The sequence below is a fragment of the Ictidomys tridecemlineatus genome, unplaced genomic scaffold (assembly GCF_052094955.1).
Source record: "Ictidomys tridecemlineatus isolate mIctTri1 unplaced genomic scaffold, mIctTri1.hap1 Scaffold_222, whole genome shotgun sequence".
NCBI lineage: Eukaryota > Metazoa > Chordata > Mammalia > Rodentia > Sciuridae > Ictidomys > Ictidomys tridecemlineatus.
Genome location: NW_027521915.1, coordinates 395,356 through 411,438, shown reverse-complemented (window position 1 = coordinate 411,438; position 16,083 = coordinate 395,356). Strand labels below are relative to the sequence as shown.

The window sequence follows — 16,083 nt, the reverse complement described above, 5'->3', positions numbered from 1 at the left end:
CTCTCTCTCTCTCTCTCTCTCTCTCTCTCTCTCTCTCTCTCTCTCTCTCTCTCTTTCTCTTATTGTTCTGGAACCCTAGAGCCCATCTCCTCTCTTAGGACTAACTTTTAAAACATCCTCTGAGATTTTCCCTTTGACCATCTTCTTGGATCATCAGAGATTTAGCAGCTGCACTGAGCTAAATATATCAATTCACTTAATAAGCATAGTGCAGAGGGTCACGGACCTGATTTTTAAAAAAAATTTAAAGAGATAAAATATAGATACTGAGGTTTTTATGATTCTATAAAAAGACAATGTAACCTTCTTCTAAAAGTAACAAGGAGTTTACTTTTAGACAGTATTTTGGGTGACACATATTTGACCGTTTTGCTAGAACCAAAGTTGGGATATTATTTTAAAAATTGGAGGAAGCATAAAAGCATCAAAATCATTGGCTTCTTTCTTCACTTTTTCCAAGTCGTGATGTTTCATATAGTTTTCTTGGCATCCGAACTTCTAGAAAAATATTTCCTTCCCCACTCTTTACAATGAATTGAATGGCAAATGGGAATCTTGTTGAGACAAGCTCTTGCCTAATTAGACAAGGACATATTTCTCCTAAGAGCCTTGCATTGCAATAGTGATTACTTGTCCTCCAGATGATAGATAAAAATTAAATGCAAGAAGCACTTTGTTTGCAAAGTTTGTGGGAAGTTGCTGAAGACCATTATCTTTTCTTTTCTTTTTTTTACCATTCCTCATTTCTCCAGATTTCTGTTTATTTGTTCTCTGCTATTGAAATATTTTCTCTTTGTTTTTTTGTGGGAGTTGAGAAGTCCTCAGTGCATCCCCTTGTTGGGCTCCTGATTTTGTAGCCACCTTCACCCTGTCTCCCCGTCATTCCTCACCTTGGCTGAGTCATGGAGTTGAACTATGTCTGCTTCCGGGTGTCCCCTTCCAATGCACCACAGGCTTCCACTGCCTGTATGTGCACCTCAGAAACCTTTACTCCACATTCTTCCCTGACTTCCTGCCCAAGTGTGGCCAGACCCGTCTGTGAGACCCCTGTCCTGTTGGTCCCCCTTCAGTGTCCCTCAACATTACGCATACTCTTTGACTCCTTGAACCAGGATGGTGCTTGACACGGAGTAGCCACTCAACCAATGCTGTTCCAAGGACCTACCCTGCAATAGCCTCATTTCTGACTCAGTTACACACAACGGGAGCTCCTTTTCTTCTTCTAAACTCTTGATTTTATGGTGCAGCTTCTTTTGGACTTATAAATCTGTCATAAGTTGAAAATTTTGTAAGTGAAAAATGCATCAGTTGGACTCATGGAAGATGCTAGCACAGCAACAGCACTCTGTGGAGTGGTGGTCTCTCACCCTCCATCCAGACTGGGAGCCCAGGTTCACCGCCCTTGTCCAGAGAGGATCATATGGATGGTACTGGGGGACATCATGTTAAGTGAAATAAGCCAGACACAGAAGGACAATACCTTTTTCATTTGGGAAAGCTAAAAATATTCACCTGAATGTAGGATATCGATGACTAACATTTGGAAAGGGGGTTTAATAAATGGAGGCTGGATTTGATCAAAGCATGCTTTATACATGTGTGGAAATATCACACTGGACACCATTAATTCACATACAATTAATGCATATTAATGAAAAGCAAAACAAAATATTTTGAAAGCCTAAAACTTAAAAAAAATGGAATTCAAGATTCAAGCATGGTTTCTACTGACTCTGTATTGCTTTCACACCCTGGTAAAGTCAGAAAATTGTAAATTGAATCACTGTAAACCAGGACTGTCTGTATTTATAAGTGCAGAAGCTGGGTATCAAACTCCAAGGAGCAAATTTATTTCAATTACTTTCTAACTCACTTCAGTAGAATGTTGATCAATAGCAGTGACTGATTGATTAATCAGGTTTGGCCCTAGTGCCCTGACCACAGCAATGAAGATAACCCTGGGAAAAGTATACTTGAGGGTGCTGATTTTTTTTTTTTTTTTTTTTTTTTTATTTTTTTTTTTTTTATTGATTGTTCAAAACATTACAGAGCTCAAGACATATCATCTTTCATACATTTGACTCAATTGGGTTTTGTACTCCCCAAATACATAATACAGACTCACTTCTGTTACATACTCACATTTTTACATAATGGCTTATTAGTGACTGTTGTATTCTGCTACCTTTCCTATCCCCTACTATCCCCCCTCCCCTCCCCTCCCCTCCCATCTTCCCTCTCTACCTCCTCTGCTGTTGTTCAATTCTTTCCCCTTTTTTTTTCCCCCCACCCCCTTGCCCCTCATAACCTCTTATAATTTTGTGTATCACTGAAGGTCTCCTACCATTTCCATATGTTTTCCCTTCTCTCTTGCTTTCTCTCCCCCCATTCGTCTTAGTTTACTGTTAGTCTTTTCCTCATGCTCTTCCTTCCTGTTCTATTCTTAGTGGCTCCCTTTATATCAAAGAAGACATTTGACATTTGTTTTTTAGGGCTTGGCTAGCTTCACTTAGCATAATCTGCTCTAATGCCATCCATTTCCCTGCAAATTCTATGATTTTGTCGTTTCTTAGTGCTGCATAATACTCCATTGTGTATAGCTGCCACAATTTTTTTATCCACTCATCTATTGAAGGGCATCTAGGTTGGTTCCACAGTCTAGCTATTGTGAATTGTGCTGCTATAATCATTGATGTGGCCGTATCCGTATAGTGTGCTCTTTTAAGGTCCTCAGGGAATAGTCCAAGAAGGGCAATAGCTGGGTCAAATGGTGGATCCATTCCCAGCTTTCCCAGGAATCTCCATACTGCTTTCCAGATTGGCCTCACCATTTTGCAGTCCCACCAGCAGTGAACAAGTGTGCCCTTTTCCCCACATCCTCGCCAACACTTATTGTTGTTTGACTTCATAATGGCTGCCAATCTTACAGGAGTGAAATGGTATCTTAGGGTGGTTTTGATTTGCATTTCTCTGATTGCTAGAGATGGTGAGCATTTTCTCATGTGCTTGTGGATTGATTGTATGTCCTCCTCTGAGAAGTGTCTGTTCAGGTCCTTGGCCCATTTGTTGATTGGATTATTTGTTATCTTATTGTTTAATTTTTTGAGTTCTTTGTACATTCTGGATATTAGGGCTCTATCTGAGGTGTGAGGGGTAAAAATTTGTTCCCAGGATGTAGGCTCTCTATTTACCTCTTTTACTGTTTCTCTTGCTGAGAAAAAACTTTTTAGTTTAAGTAGGTCCCATTTATTTATTCTTGTCATTAACTCTTGGGCTACGGGCGTTCTATTAAGGAATTTGGAGCCCGACCCCACAATATGTAGATCGTAGCCAACTTTTCCTTCTATCAGACGCAGTGTCTCTGTTTTTATATGTAGCTCCTTGATCCATTTTGAGTTAACTTTTGTGGCTGGCGAGAGAAAGGGATTCAATTTCATTTTGTTGCATATGGATTTCCAATTTTCCCAGCACCATTTGTTGAAGATGCTATCCTTCCTCCATTGCATGTTTTTAGCCCCTTTATCAAATATAAGATAGTTGTAACTTTGTGGATTAGTCTCTGTGTCCTCTATTCTGTACCATTGGTCCACCTGCCTGTTTTGGTACCAGTACCATGCTGTTTTTGTTACTATTGCTTTGTAGTACAGTTTGAGCTCTGGTATCGCTATACCTCCAGATTCACACTTCCTGCTTAGAATTGCTTTTGCTATTCTGGGTCTTTTGTTTTTCCATATGAATTTCATGATTGCTTTATCTATTTCTACAAGAAATGTCTTTGGGATTCTGATTGGCATCGCATTAAACCTGTAGAGAACTTTGGGTAATATCGCCATTTTGATGATGTTAGTTCTGCCTATCCATGAACAGGGTACATTTTTCCATCTTCTGAGATCTTCTTCTATCTCTCTCTTTAAGGTTCTGTAGTTTTCATTGTATAAATCTTTCACCTCTTTTGTTAGGTTGATTCCCAAGTATCTTATTTTCTTTGAGGATATTGTGAATGGAGTGGTTTTCCTTATTTCCATTTCAGAGGTTTTGTTGCTGATATACAGGAATGCCTTTGATTTGTGCGTGTTGATTTTATATCCTGCCACTTTGCTGAATTCATTTATTAACTCTAGTAGCTTCTTTGTAGATCCTTTTGGGTCTGTTAAGTAGATTATCATGTCATCTGCAAATAGCGATAATTTAATTTCTTCTTTTCCTATTTTTATGCCTTTAATTTCTTTTGTCTGTCTAATTGCTCTGGCTAGTACTTCGAGAACTAAATTGAATAGAAGTGGTGATAGAGGACATCCCTGTCTTGTTCCAGATTTTAGAGGGAATGCCTTCAGTTTTTCTCCGTTTAGGATGATGCTAGCCTGAGGTTTAGCATATATAGCTTTTACAATGTTGAGGTAAGTTCCTGATATCCCTAGTTTTTCTAATGTTTTGAACATAAAGGGATGTTGTATTTTGTCAAATGCTTTTTCTGCATCTATCGAGATGATCATATGGTTCTTGTCTTTAAGCCTATTGATGTGGTGAATAGCATGTATTGATTTCCGTATATTGAACCAGCCTTGCATCCCAGGGATGAATCCTACTTGATCATGGTGCACAAGTTTTCTGATATGTTTTTGTATTCGATTCGCCAGAATTTTATTGAGAATTTTTGCATCCAAGTTCATTAGAGATATTGGTCTGTAGTTTTCTTTCTTTGAAGTGTCTTTGTCTGGTTTTGGGATCAGGGTGATGTTGGCCTCATAGAATGAATTTGGAAGAGCTCCTTCTTTTTCTATTTCTTGAAATAGTTTGAAAAGTATTGGTATTAGTTCTTCTTTGAAGGTTTTGTAGAACTCCGCTGTATACCCATCAGGTCCAGGGCTTTTCTTGGTTGGTAGTCTTTTGATGGCTTCTTCTATTTCTTCCTTTGTTATTGGTCTGTTTAAACTGTGTGTGTCTTCCTGTCTCAATCTGGGCAAATCATATGCCTTAAGAAATTTATCGATATCCTCGCTATCTTCTATTTTATTAGAATATAGGGTTTCAAAATACTTTCTAATTATCTTCTGTATTTCTGTAGTGTCGGTTGTGATATTGCCTTTTTCATCCCGTATATTAGTAATTTGAGTTCTCTCTCTTCTTCTTTTTGTTAGCATAGCTAAGGGCTTGTCTATCTTATTTATTTTTTCAAAGAACCAACTTTTAGTTTTATCAATTTTTTCAATGGTTTTTTTTGTTTCAATTTCGTTTATTTCTGCTCTAATTTTAATTATTTCTTGTCTTCTACTACAATTGCTGTTGTTTTGTTCTTCCTTTTCTAGGTTTTTGAGGTGTAGTGTGAGTTCATTTATTTGTTGGTTTTTTCTTTTTTTGATGAAAGAACTCCAGGATATGAATTTCCCTCTTAAAACTGCTTTCATTGTGTCCCATAGATTCCGGTATGTTGTGTCTGTATTATCATTTGACTCTAAGAATTTTTTTATCTCTTCCTTTATGTCTTCTGTAACCCATTGATCATTCAATAACATATTGTTCATTTTCCATGTGGTGTAGGATTTCTCCTTCCTTTTTTTATCATTGATTTCCAATTTCATTCCATTATGGTCAGATATGGTGCATGGTATTATCTCCACACTTTTATATTTACTAAGATTTGCCTTATGGCATAATATATGGTCTATTTTTGAGTAGGATCCATGTGCTGCTGAGAAGAACGTGTATCCACTTGATGATGATTGGTATATTCTATATATGTCAGTTAGGTCTAGGTTATTGATTGTGCTGTTGAGTTCTATAGTTTCTTTATTCAGTTTTTGTCTAGAGGATCTGTCTAATGGCGAGAGCGGTGTGTTGAAGTCACCCGTAATTATTGTGTTATGGTCTATTTGACTCTTGAACTTGAGGAGCGTTTGTTTTATGTAGATTGCAGCTCCATTGTTTGGTGCATACAAATTGATAATTGTTATGTCTTGTTGGTGGATGGTCCCTTTTAACAGTATATAGTGTCCTTCTTTATCCTTCTTAATTAACTTAGGTTTGAAGTTGATTTTATTTGATATGAGTATGGCCACTCCTGCTTGCTTCCGAGGGCCATGTGAGTGGTATGATTTTTCCCAACCTTTTACCTTCAGCCTGTGTATGTCTTTTCCTATCATATGAGTCTCCTGAAGGCAGCATATTGTTGGATTTGTTTTTTTGATCCAGGTTGCTAGCCTATGTCTCTTGATTGGTGAGTTTAGGCCATTAACATTTAAAGTCACAATTGAGATATGATTTGTACTTCCAGTCATGCTTCTTTATTTATTTATTTTAGTTTGGCTAGTTTTACTTTTTTTGGTTATTTTCCTCCTCCTTTACTGGGATACCTCTTGTTGTTAGTTTTGGGCACTATTTTTCAATTCCTCTTCTTGTAGTATATTGCTCAGAATGCTTTGCAGTGCTGGTTTTCTTGCTGCAAATTCTTTTAGCTTTTGTTTATCGTGAAAGATTTTAATTTCGTTGTCAAATCTGAAGCTCAATTTTGCTGGATACAGTATTCTTGGTTGAAATCCATTATTTTTCAGCGTTTGAAATACATTGTTCCAGGATCTTCTCGCTTTCAAAGTCTGTGCTGAGAAATCAGTCGTTAACCTAATTGGTTTACCCCTGAATGTAATCTGTCTCTTTTCTCTGGTAGCTTTTAATATTCTCTCCTTGTCCTGTATGTTGGCTATCTTCATAATTATGTGTCTTGGAGTTGGTCTATTATAGTTTTGAATGTTTGGGGTCCTGTAGGCTTCCAGGATTTGGCAATCCATTCCATCTTTCATCTCTGGGAAGTTTTCTACAATTATTTCATTTAATATGCTGTCCATTCCTTTGGTTTGAATCTCTGTGCCTTCTTCTATCCCGATGACTCTAGGGGCCGGGGATGTGGCTCAAGCGGTAGCATGCTCGCCTGGCATGCGTGTAACCCTGGTTCAATCCTCAGCACCACATACAAAGATGTTGTGTCCGCTGAAAACTAAAAAATAGATATTAAAAAATTCTCTCTCTCTTTCTCTAAATAAAATAAGATAAATAAAATAAGATAAAATAAAAAACAGACTCTGGAAAAAAGAAAAACAAAACCTGTGCCATTGGTCAGATATTAAAAAATTCTCTCTCTCTTTCTCTAAATAAAATAAGATAAATAAAATAAGATAAAATAAAAAACAGACTCTGGAAAAAAGAAAAACAAAACCTGTGCCATTGGTCATATAACACTATTAGCACCAACTATCATGATGAAAAGAGCCTGGGTGTGGCTAGTTAGAGGTTTAAGTTGACCTGTCTGTGTTTTGTTTAGTCTCACTTTTTACAGGAGGGGTGGAGGGCAGGTCTATTTTCTCTGTTGAGAGAAGCAGGCAGTTATTTTCTGTGGGCTTTTGAGTGGCGAGTTTCTGGGGTCTATAATGCCGATTGACACATGATTAAATGGATCTCTCTCCCTGTCCTCCTAAGGGAAGCCATCAGCCATGTGTGCGAAGCTGTACCCGGTGCCAAAGGAGCCTTCAAGAAGAGAAAGGTACTACGTGTCTGTCTCCTCCTTTCCGTCCTCTCTCACCTCCCAGGGCCTTCAACCACACAACTGCTCCTTGTCCTCTTCCCCTGGCCTTGCTCTTGTTGTTTTTATCAGCAAAGAGAGCTGAGATTGCTCCCTCACGTGGCTGGGGACAGTGAGCTGTCACGGCTGTCCAAAAGCAGAAACCTTGGTTACTCCCTGTGGCTTAAACAATAGGACAGCAAGGGCAGCAAACACTTGGCCAGGCTTCTGTGTCCTTAAAGCACTTTGTAGAATTTAGTTCACTCCATCCTAACTATGCTTTGTGGTAGACCTCCCAGTGGTGTGCTGGAAAAAATGCTTAACAACCACCTCTTAGGGTTGAGAGGGGGAACAAGAAGCACTGAATCTGCAGCATCTGCCAATTTCTGTGGTGTAAATACTTCCATGTGCTGAGCACAAGCTTTTATCATGCATCTCCAGAAATGGAGTCAGGAAAGAGACATACAGTAACAAATCACTACACAGTACTTGTACCATCAAGGTACAGTAAACATAACCTGAAAGGCAGAGTTCATATTTTATGCAACAAAACCAGTAGGATATGGAGTGTTGGGCATTTACGGTCTGCTCTTGAGATGAGTTCTATTTAATTGTGAGTCTGTATAAGTTAAAGTTTAAGAAATCTGTATATTAGCCAGCTCATATAAATGTCTAATTGTGTCTCCTTTGCTGATACTAGCTAGCTCCACACACCACTGGAAATCCTCACGTCACAGATGATGAGAACTGAGAGGCAGAAATGAGATGAGATGCAGAGCTTGAGCAGGTGGTGGAGTTAGGTTGAGCCCAAACCACCTGCTCCAGAGCCTGAGTGTTCAACTTCATATTCTTTTTACCCTGAATATGGTTTCACAAGACAGGGAAAAATCCTAGTGAAGAGAAATCAGAGAAAACCCTCTTCAGTTAATCATCTGGTGATGACGTTGACTGGCACCCACAATCATGGGCTTTCTAGGGCTGGACTGAATTGTGCGGAAAGCATACCTTAGAGAACCCTGAATCGACTCTGGAGGCTGAGCCATTCCAGATCATTTGGGCAGTTGGTGAGCCTGGCTTTGCTATTCCCAGGGCACCAGGTTGTATCTGTCTTCAGAGATGGGGGACATTCACGTACCTCCAGGTCGACTGGAGAGAGAGAGCAGGCAAAGAACGTGGGTGGCATTAACAGGTGTGTCAGTTTAGGTCTGGTCGATCCTCTGCAGACACTGAGGACCAAGAGAGGCTCTGAATCCTGGATTCAGGGATGGAGAAGTGTCTGAGAACAGAGATAGGGAACTTCACTCCCAAAGATGAGTGGTACTCACAAGTCTTTGGTTACCCTCAAGGTCCTCTTGGTGGGAGGAGGAAGAAACAGTGCCCATTTCAGGGCTTCACCTCAGGTGCACTTGACCCAGATCTCACAGGTGGGGCCTGGGCATCTCTATTTTTAAATATCTTTTTCAGGAGTGTTGACTTAAAAAAAAAAAAAAAGAAAAATCAGCACAGAGAGACAAAAGAAATAGCATTTATCTTGGAAGCAAAGTGCTGCAATTTGGGCACACTGAATCAGGGTAGCCACAAATAGTGTCCCCTAAGGCAAGCATGGAAGAGGGTTTTTTTTTCTCCTTTTAGTAGGGGATTTCCATAAAAAGTTATTTTTGGAGAAAGTTCATTGGCTGGATAGAAATCCTAAACTGTAAGCCTATTCTGATTGGCTAATTAAATGGGGTATGCCCGGTTGAGAGAGAGAGAAAGAGAAGGCCAGTCGATAAAGGCGTCAGTGATTTATCCCAGTCTGCCAGAACATTCTGTGGCTTGACCTTCAGCAGGTGGAGTGCGTCCTCACAGTTTGCCGACTCCACTTGAGAAAACCCTGGCCTTCGTCACTTCCTTTTCTTTCCCAGGAGATTAAAACAGTGTGTGCCTTGTTAGAACTAACTGGCATCCGGAAAGAGAGAATACTTTACTTCAAATCGAAAAGATGGGTTGGTTGGTCCCAAAGGACAGAGAAATGAGTGTTGGCAGGATTTGTCCAGGGACTGGGGCAGAAGGCACCTAACTGGAACATGCAGCCCTTTGGTTCCTGAAAGAAGGATGGGACACCAGTAATAGCCAGCCCGGGTCAGTCCACCCTGGGCTGGCTCAGGCCACAGGATCCTAGCTGGGCTCTCTATGTGAACCCCCACCCAGAAGGAGATTGTGTGGAAGGCTGGGGCTCATTCCCTTAGCAACCAACACTCACCATCCTTGGAGATTGCGTAGAACCCCCCACACTGGTCTGCTGTGGTCTTTCCTGAGAGGTAGCAGTGCATCTTCTAGATGCCACCGGTCAGCCTCCGCTCTCTCCCTCCCAGCTCACTCATTTCATCCTCGTCTTCCGGTGCCTGAGGTGGGAGGAGGGGTCCGTGAGGGCTGGGGGCGGAGTGTGTGTGGCTAACATCTGGGTCTCCGCACTTGTAGAGGAGGCCAGTGCAGAGGTCCGGCAGGGTGGCCTTCTATAAATCAAAAACAGATCAAAAAATGCTCTTGGATTTCACAGCCTCTGAGCAAAATGCTGTCCAGCATCCTGGGGAAGAGCAACCTCCAGTTTGCAGGGATGAGCATCTCCCTGACCATCTCCACCGCCAGCCTGAACCTGCGGACTCCGGACTCCAATCAGGTGTGTGGTCGCCCAGGCCTCCCGGCCCTCCACGAGCCCAGCGATGGTCTTCCCAGGGCAGCCTCACCAGACCTCCGGTTAGAACATGTTTGGGTCAAATCTGGATCAGTCTCTGAACTTTGGCCACCAAGAGAATGACAGGTGGGATGGGTTCTCTTTAATTTGGCTATTAGTAACTATTTTTTGTTGTTTTTCGAAGGACAATGGAAGAAACTGTTTTTATTTGCAATGTGATGAAAAAGGTGATGTAGGTGCAAAAGTCTTCTCTTGACATCTTATCCCTTGTATAACCGTGTTCTATTGGTTTTTATAGATGACGTTTTTATTTTATCAACTTTGACTGATTGACAGAAGTGTTTCTTCTTTAGTGGTTTATGGTCTTGGAACATCTTAGTTCATGGTGTCGCAGGGCTGATAAGATGTGGCATATCCATGACCCAGACAGGGTGGGTGGATTCAGAGCTGACCAACGCCGCACAGCCGTGGTCAGTACGGCTAATTCCATTTAGGATGATTGTGTTTCTGGGCAGCGTGTGTCTTATGATTCTTGTAGTAAGTTTCTTCAGTTGAAAAAATGGGTATATGAATGATGGTCCTGGCTCCCAACAGGAGATTCTGAAGGTCAAATAAGGCAGAGGGGAAAACTTTGCCTGGTGAAAAAGTGGATGTGGAGTGGACATTTTTATTGTATCAACTTTGAAGGGGCTGGCCTGTCGAGGTTGAATCAATAGTCATCTTTCTGTCCTCCCCTGCTCTGCCCAGCCTACAGTGCTGGCAATGTGAGCTGGACATTGGATGTGACCTCTGCCCCTCACACTCCATGATTCTGACCATGTTACCAAGGATGCCCGTGGCTGACTTCATGTTCCTACACCTATTTCTGTTTATTGACCTCCATAACCTCAGGTGGACCAGCAGTATCCTCAGTATGCCTCCAACTCCTACCCAAGAGGTATAAATAAATACTAGATTCTGCATAGAACTGAGAAGCCATGTCCAGGCTTTGTTTGGGCATAAGTGGATACCACTCTCGCTCCATTCTTCTGTGTTCCTGGGACCCACAGATATCCCTCGTCTTTGCAAACTAACTAACTGTGCCCAGGACCGGGTGATTAGCCCTTGAGGCTGTGGGGAGGCTTGTTGGGGAGGCCCGGCCTTGGCCTGCGCTGTGTCAGGTGGAGTCCCCGCTGTTTGTGGTGGCTGGTGCACTCAGCCCTGCATCCCATCTCTGCTCATTCCCATTCTCTTTCTCTATTGCTGGGGACTTCAGATTCCAGGACTCTTCAGTCTGTAACCCTCAATTCCATGGGCTCTTCTCCCTCCTTCCCCCCCTCCATAAAAGAGAAGAGGCACCCAGGACACTGCTGCTGCATTTGGCCCTGCTCCACCTGAGACCTGGGCTGGTTGGATGTGTCCAGTTCCCATCTTCTTGCCTCTAGGTTCGGTGGGTGGGCTCCGGACCCCCAGGTGCTACTCACTCAGATGACAAAGGTACAGTCGGTGGCAGATAGAGCCGAGGTAAAGATCAGATGGCTCTGGACTCCCTTCCTGTTGACTGTAATTGTCAACTGCAGCAAATTGAGTCCTGTATGGTGAGATCCTTCCTGCTCTGTCAGAGAGAGCAGACGGGCAGCACCTCCTCCACTCCACCGAGTTCCAAGTAGGAGAATGAGATAAAGCCTTTGGAGCAGAAGCACAGACTCTATCTATTAGAATCAATTAGCTCTAATTTTCTTCCTCCCCTTTTCAATTTTTCTGTTACTCAAGGGAATTAGATTCAGTCACACAATAATGATCATGCATCATGTTGATTAAATATGACTTTCATTTTTCCCCTGCTAAATCTTACTTTCCAATTTAATTTCTAAGCCCCAGTTTTGGAGCTGTCTTAGAAGCAAAAAATTAAATACACAAAAGCTAATTATGCAAAATTCAAAACGTTATCATTATTTGGGGGGGGGGTCCTATTTCCTCACCATTCTCTCTACCGTGATCTGAGGACAGAATTCTAGGGTGACTATTATTAGCTTAGGTCATCTGGGGCTTGGGCACACTGCTTTATGGTCCCTTAGATGCTCAGGATTTCCTACATCCTGAAGTTTTGCAATTGCCAACAACAAAAGTAGGCATTTAAAAGTAAATATGTGATATCATTTGATTATATTTGGGTTTTACAGGAGCCGGTTTGGAAACATCCCTGGGATGGCACAAATATAGCTCTGTCAATCCTAACTGCCGGCCAGAGGACAAGGGCCTGAGGGGATTGTGCAGGAATCAACCTGGCTGTGTAGGGATGGAGACAAGAGCTCTCTTCCCCACCCCCGGAAACGTACCCCAATGTCATTACATGGTCTTTGGAAAGATAAAAATAGCATGGAAGACTTATGGAGCTTTTTAAATTTAGGGAAGCTTCTAATTTACTTAGTGTCTACTAAATTCCACTGTATGCTGCGGTTTATAAAAACTAATGGAAATTTCCCATTTTAAAATTAACTTGGAATGTCCTCTCTGGTTTCTATGTTGATAAATCACGAGAGTGCTGTGGATGGCACTGGCTCTTGATCTTTGTTTCTGGCTTCCTTCTTTGTCTGTGCACAGCACAAATGGGACAAAGAGAGAGGGACAGGCCCCTCCTCCTCCATGCTAGCTAGGGGGTCTGTGATGGGGGTCCTGGTGTGGCTTTGGAAACCACCATAAATGGCAATATTCTGAGGTGCAGGTGAGACTTTTCCTTGAGATCCTGGCCAGCGGGTAGAGGTCTTTGATTAACAGCTGAGTTCCTCTGAAGAAGTCACTTGGTCCCTGGGGCCTCAGCCACCCACCTGTCAGGTGGAATTCTGATGTTGGCGCTCCACAGCTCCTGGGATGACTGACAGAAAGCCTCTGAGGCCAACCAGCTGGACAGCAGCCATCAGGCTGTGAATGCTCCCGAAAGGTGGTCGACGGCCGCGACTTTTACAGTTGCTATTTTCATACGGTTGTGAGTTTTCAGGAAAACTCGCCAATTTGGATCATGGGATAACAAAGGGTTGATTTTGCAAGACGTGGGAAGGGTAATAACGGTACGTGTCATTTCTTGTTTTGGTCCTGACAGATCATAGCGAATCATCACATGCAGTCCATCTCCTTCGCCTCTGGGGGAGATCCGGTAAGTGTCCTTGGACTTGTTTCTCTTGTACTTTTTGGGAATTTCCAAGAAAAGACCCTTACTTAAAGTGTGCCCCCTCTGAACAATAAATAGAAATTAACTGTGATGCCAACTTCTCCCTCTCAAATACTGGAAACTCTTCTTGACTATCATTTCTTGGGGGTAGGTAGCCTATGTCAAGGACCTGCTGTTAATTTTTATTTCATAGCCAAAAACCGTCAGAAATTCTGGGAGCTTTGACCTTTTTTTTAAATTTTTTTTTTTAGCTATACCTGGGCACAATATCTTTATTTTGTTTATTTCTTTTTAAGTGGTGCTGCGGATTGAACCCAGTGCCTCACACATGCAAAGCAAGCGCTCTGTCACTGAGCCACAACCCCAGCCCAAGTGTTGGCCTTTTTAAGAGGTGGCAGATTGCACCCCCACACCACAGTTTTCAGAGTTGCTGGGGTCTTGATCACTCTTTGCCCTGCTTCCCCCGCCCCCCAAGTAGCCCTTGTGCTTGGCACACACTGCTCCTTATTTTAATGCTAGGGATCCTGTCTGCCGCTAGCCGCAGGAGGGCAATTTTCTTGATGACCTTCCCATTTCTTCTACGTGGATCACCTTGTCACAGAACTGCTGCTGGCATAGTGGGAGTCAGGTCAATCAAGAGAGCCATTTCTGTGGCAGATTCCAGATGTTTCTGAAGGACAGTCTCATAGGGACCCAGATCTCAGTAACGAGAGAGCAGTGTTTCTCTGTGTCCAGTGGTGGTGGGCATCAGGGGTAGGCAAGGCTGGGGTTGGAGGCTCCTGCCAAGGACCAGTGCCTCTGGTAATGTGCCCTGTTCCTGTCCAGCACCCCCACCTCAGACCCCACACCCAGGGCACTTGGTGGCAGAAGGGATTGCTCACCCTGCACATGAATCTTTGCCCTTACATCTTTGCTTAATTGACCAAAGATGACCAGAGCACAGTTTAGCAGTGACATCCCATGGGTTCAAATGGTTTGGACTCTTGTTAAAGTCTTTTTAAAAAAAGTCTACCACAGTTGCTTCCTTTTCTTTTCTCCTCTGCTCTTACTGTACCTTTGTTTTCTTTCGGATCCTGATGATTTCTCACAATTCATTGTAACAGGAAAGTCCTCAGTGGCACACCCATGCTACATTTCCTGGGCTCATGTGCAAGGACGTTCAAGTACCTACCCGACTGCACTCACACACACGTCTAGACCAAGATCCTTCCCTTTGTCTCTCTCTAAGTAATTTGCCGTGGTTGTCTAAGTGCTTAACCAATGTGATGCTCTGAGCCATAATTTCCCTTCCTTCTTTCCTTCCTTGTGCAGGCGATGGAAAATGCAGTTTCCTAAATGTCAAAGGTAACCCAGTTTGAAAAACTAACAGACAGATATCTTATTGAACTGCATCAATAGCTCCTTTCAGGAACTTTTCTTAATTCTTGTCTTAATGATGATATTTTGAGTGGAGATACAAATATCTAGGTCCTGGAAAGCCAAACACATGGGCTTATATAAAATTATTTTATTCTCCAAGATATAAACAGAATGTGGGCCTGTTCTTTTTCTTCAAATATACTCATCATCTTTTCATTTTAATGAATGGAACTATTTATTGACGCTTAAAGTAATCCATAACCTTTTATGTTTGTTGTGATTTTTTTTCTAATACAGAAAAATGGCATGATCCCAGAGGACAGGAAGCCTAGTTACATTCCATTTTATCCAATCCAAATAGCTAGTGCATGAGATCTCATTCCAAATGAAATCATAACCACAATTTTACCACATTACTATTATTGGTAAATGTTTTAAGTAAAACCAAGGACTCTAGGCCCTCGTCCTGATACTCCTGCTAAATCCATGTGTTGTTTAATGCTTTGTGTCTCAGTTCTACACAGTCGGAAAATGGTAGATGGAAACATCAAATGAAACAGACTGGAAAATATTATTAATCCCTCTCCCCAAAGAGGCAACACAATAATTATAGTCTACTATGGTCAGCAGTGTCCAAATACCACCAAAAGAATTTTAGAGCAATGGCCAGGCTCCGAGGTTCTCGGGGAGGGAATAAGTAGAGAAGCAGCAACCCCTTTGTTGGAACTTTTCAAGAACAATTGTTTTGAATCCTGTTACACTCTACTACTATTCCAGAAAGAGATCAATACCAGAATCAGAACAACCATGTCCAGGCTTAGCCATTGACCATCTGAGAGACACAGATCAGTCTTCTTACTGTCCTTCCTCCCCCAACTTTGAGCCAGAGTAGAGTTTCTTAGATTAGGGTAAGATTTTTTTTTGTTAAGTATTTCCTTGAATATATCATTCATGCTGACTCAAATTAATGATGTGACCCGAATCTGTACAGAATCCAAGAAGAGATGGCTTTTGTTTATACTTTTTATTGAACTCTAAACTCCAATCCAATTTGGAAATTAAATACAAACAAACACTGTCAAGCCCAATGGCATTCAAAGTAACGTGACTTTATTGTGATGGACAAAGTTCATTGGAACTCAGTCTCTGCTCCTGATGGCTGTAAGACTGGCTGTCCTGGTGCAGAAGGTTTTGAATCTAGCATCTCCCTCCTTCCGTGGGCATAAGGATGGTTTAATTCTTCTACCACTTTCTCCTATTCAAGGAAAATCTGCAGCTGTGCATCATTATGTCCAAATGTGACAGAAGTCGACTTCCAGTGGGGCAAAGGCATCTACTCTGACTGTTCTTTTC

The 16,083-nt window shown here is 42.0% G+C and overlaps 1 protein-coding gene across 1 annotated transcript in view; it reads left to right on the top strand.

Moving 5' to 3' along the window:
- Positions 1-7,432: 7,432 nt before the first annotated feature.
- LOC101975466 (SHC-transforming protein 3) overlaps positions 7,433-16,083 on the top strand; it is an 84,410-nt gene continuing 75,759 nt past the window's right edge. The window contains 3 exon segments of the mRNA XM_078036164.1: positions 7,433-7,531; positions 10,089-10,208; positions 13,303-13,356. Of these exon segments, the coding sequence (XP_077892290.1) occupies positions 7,433-7,531; positions 10,089-10,208; positions 13,303-13,356 (273 nt within the window).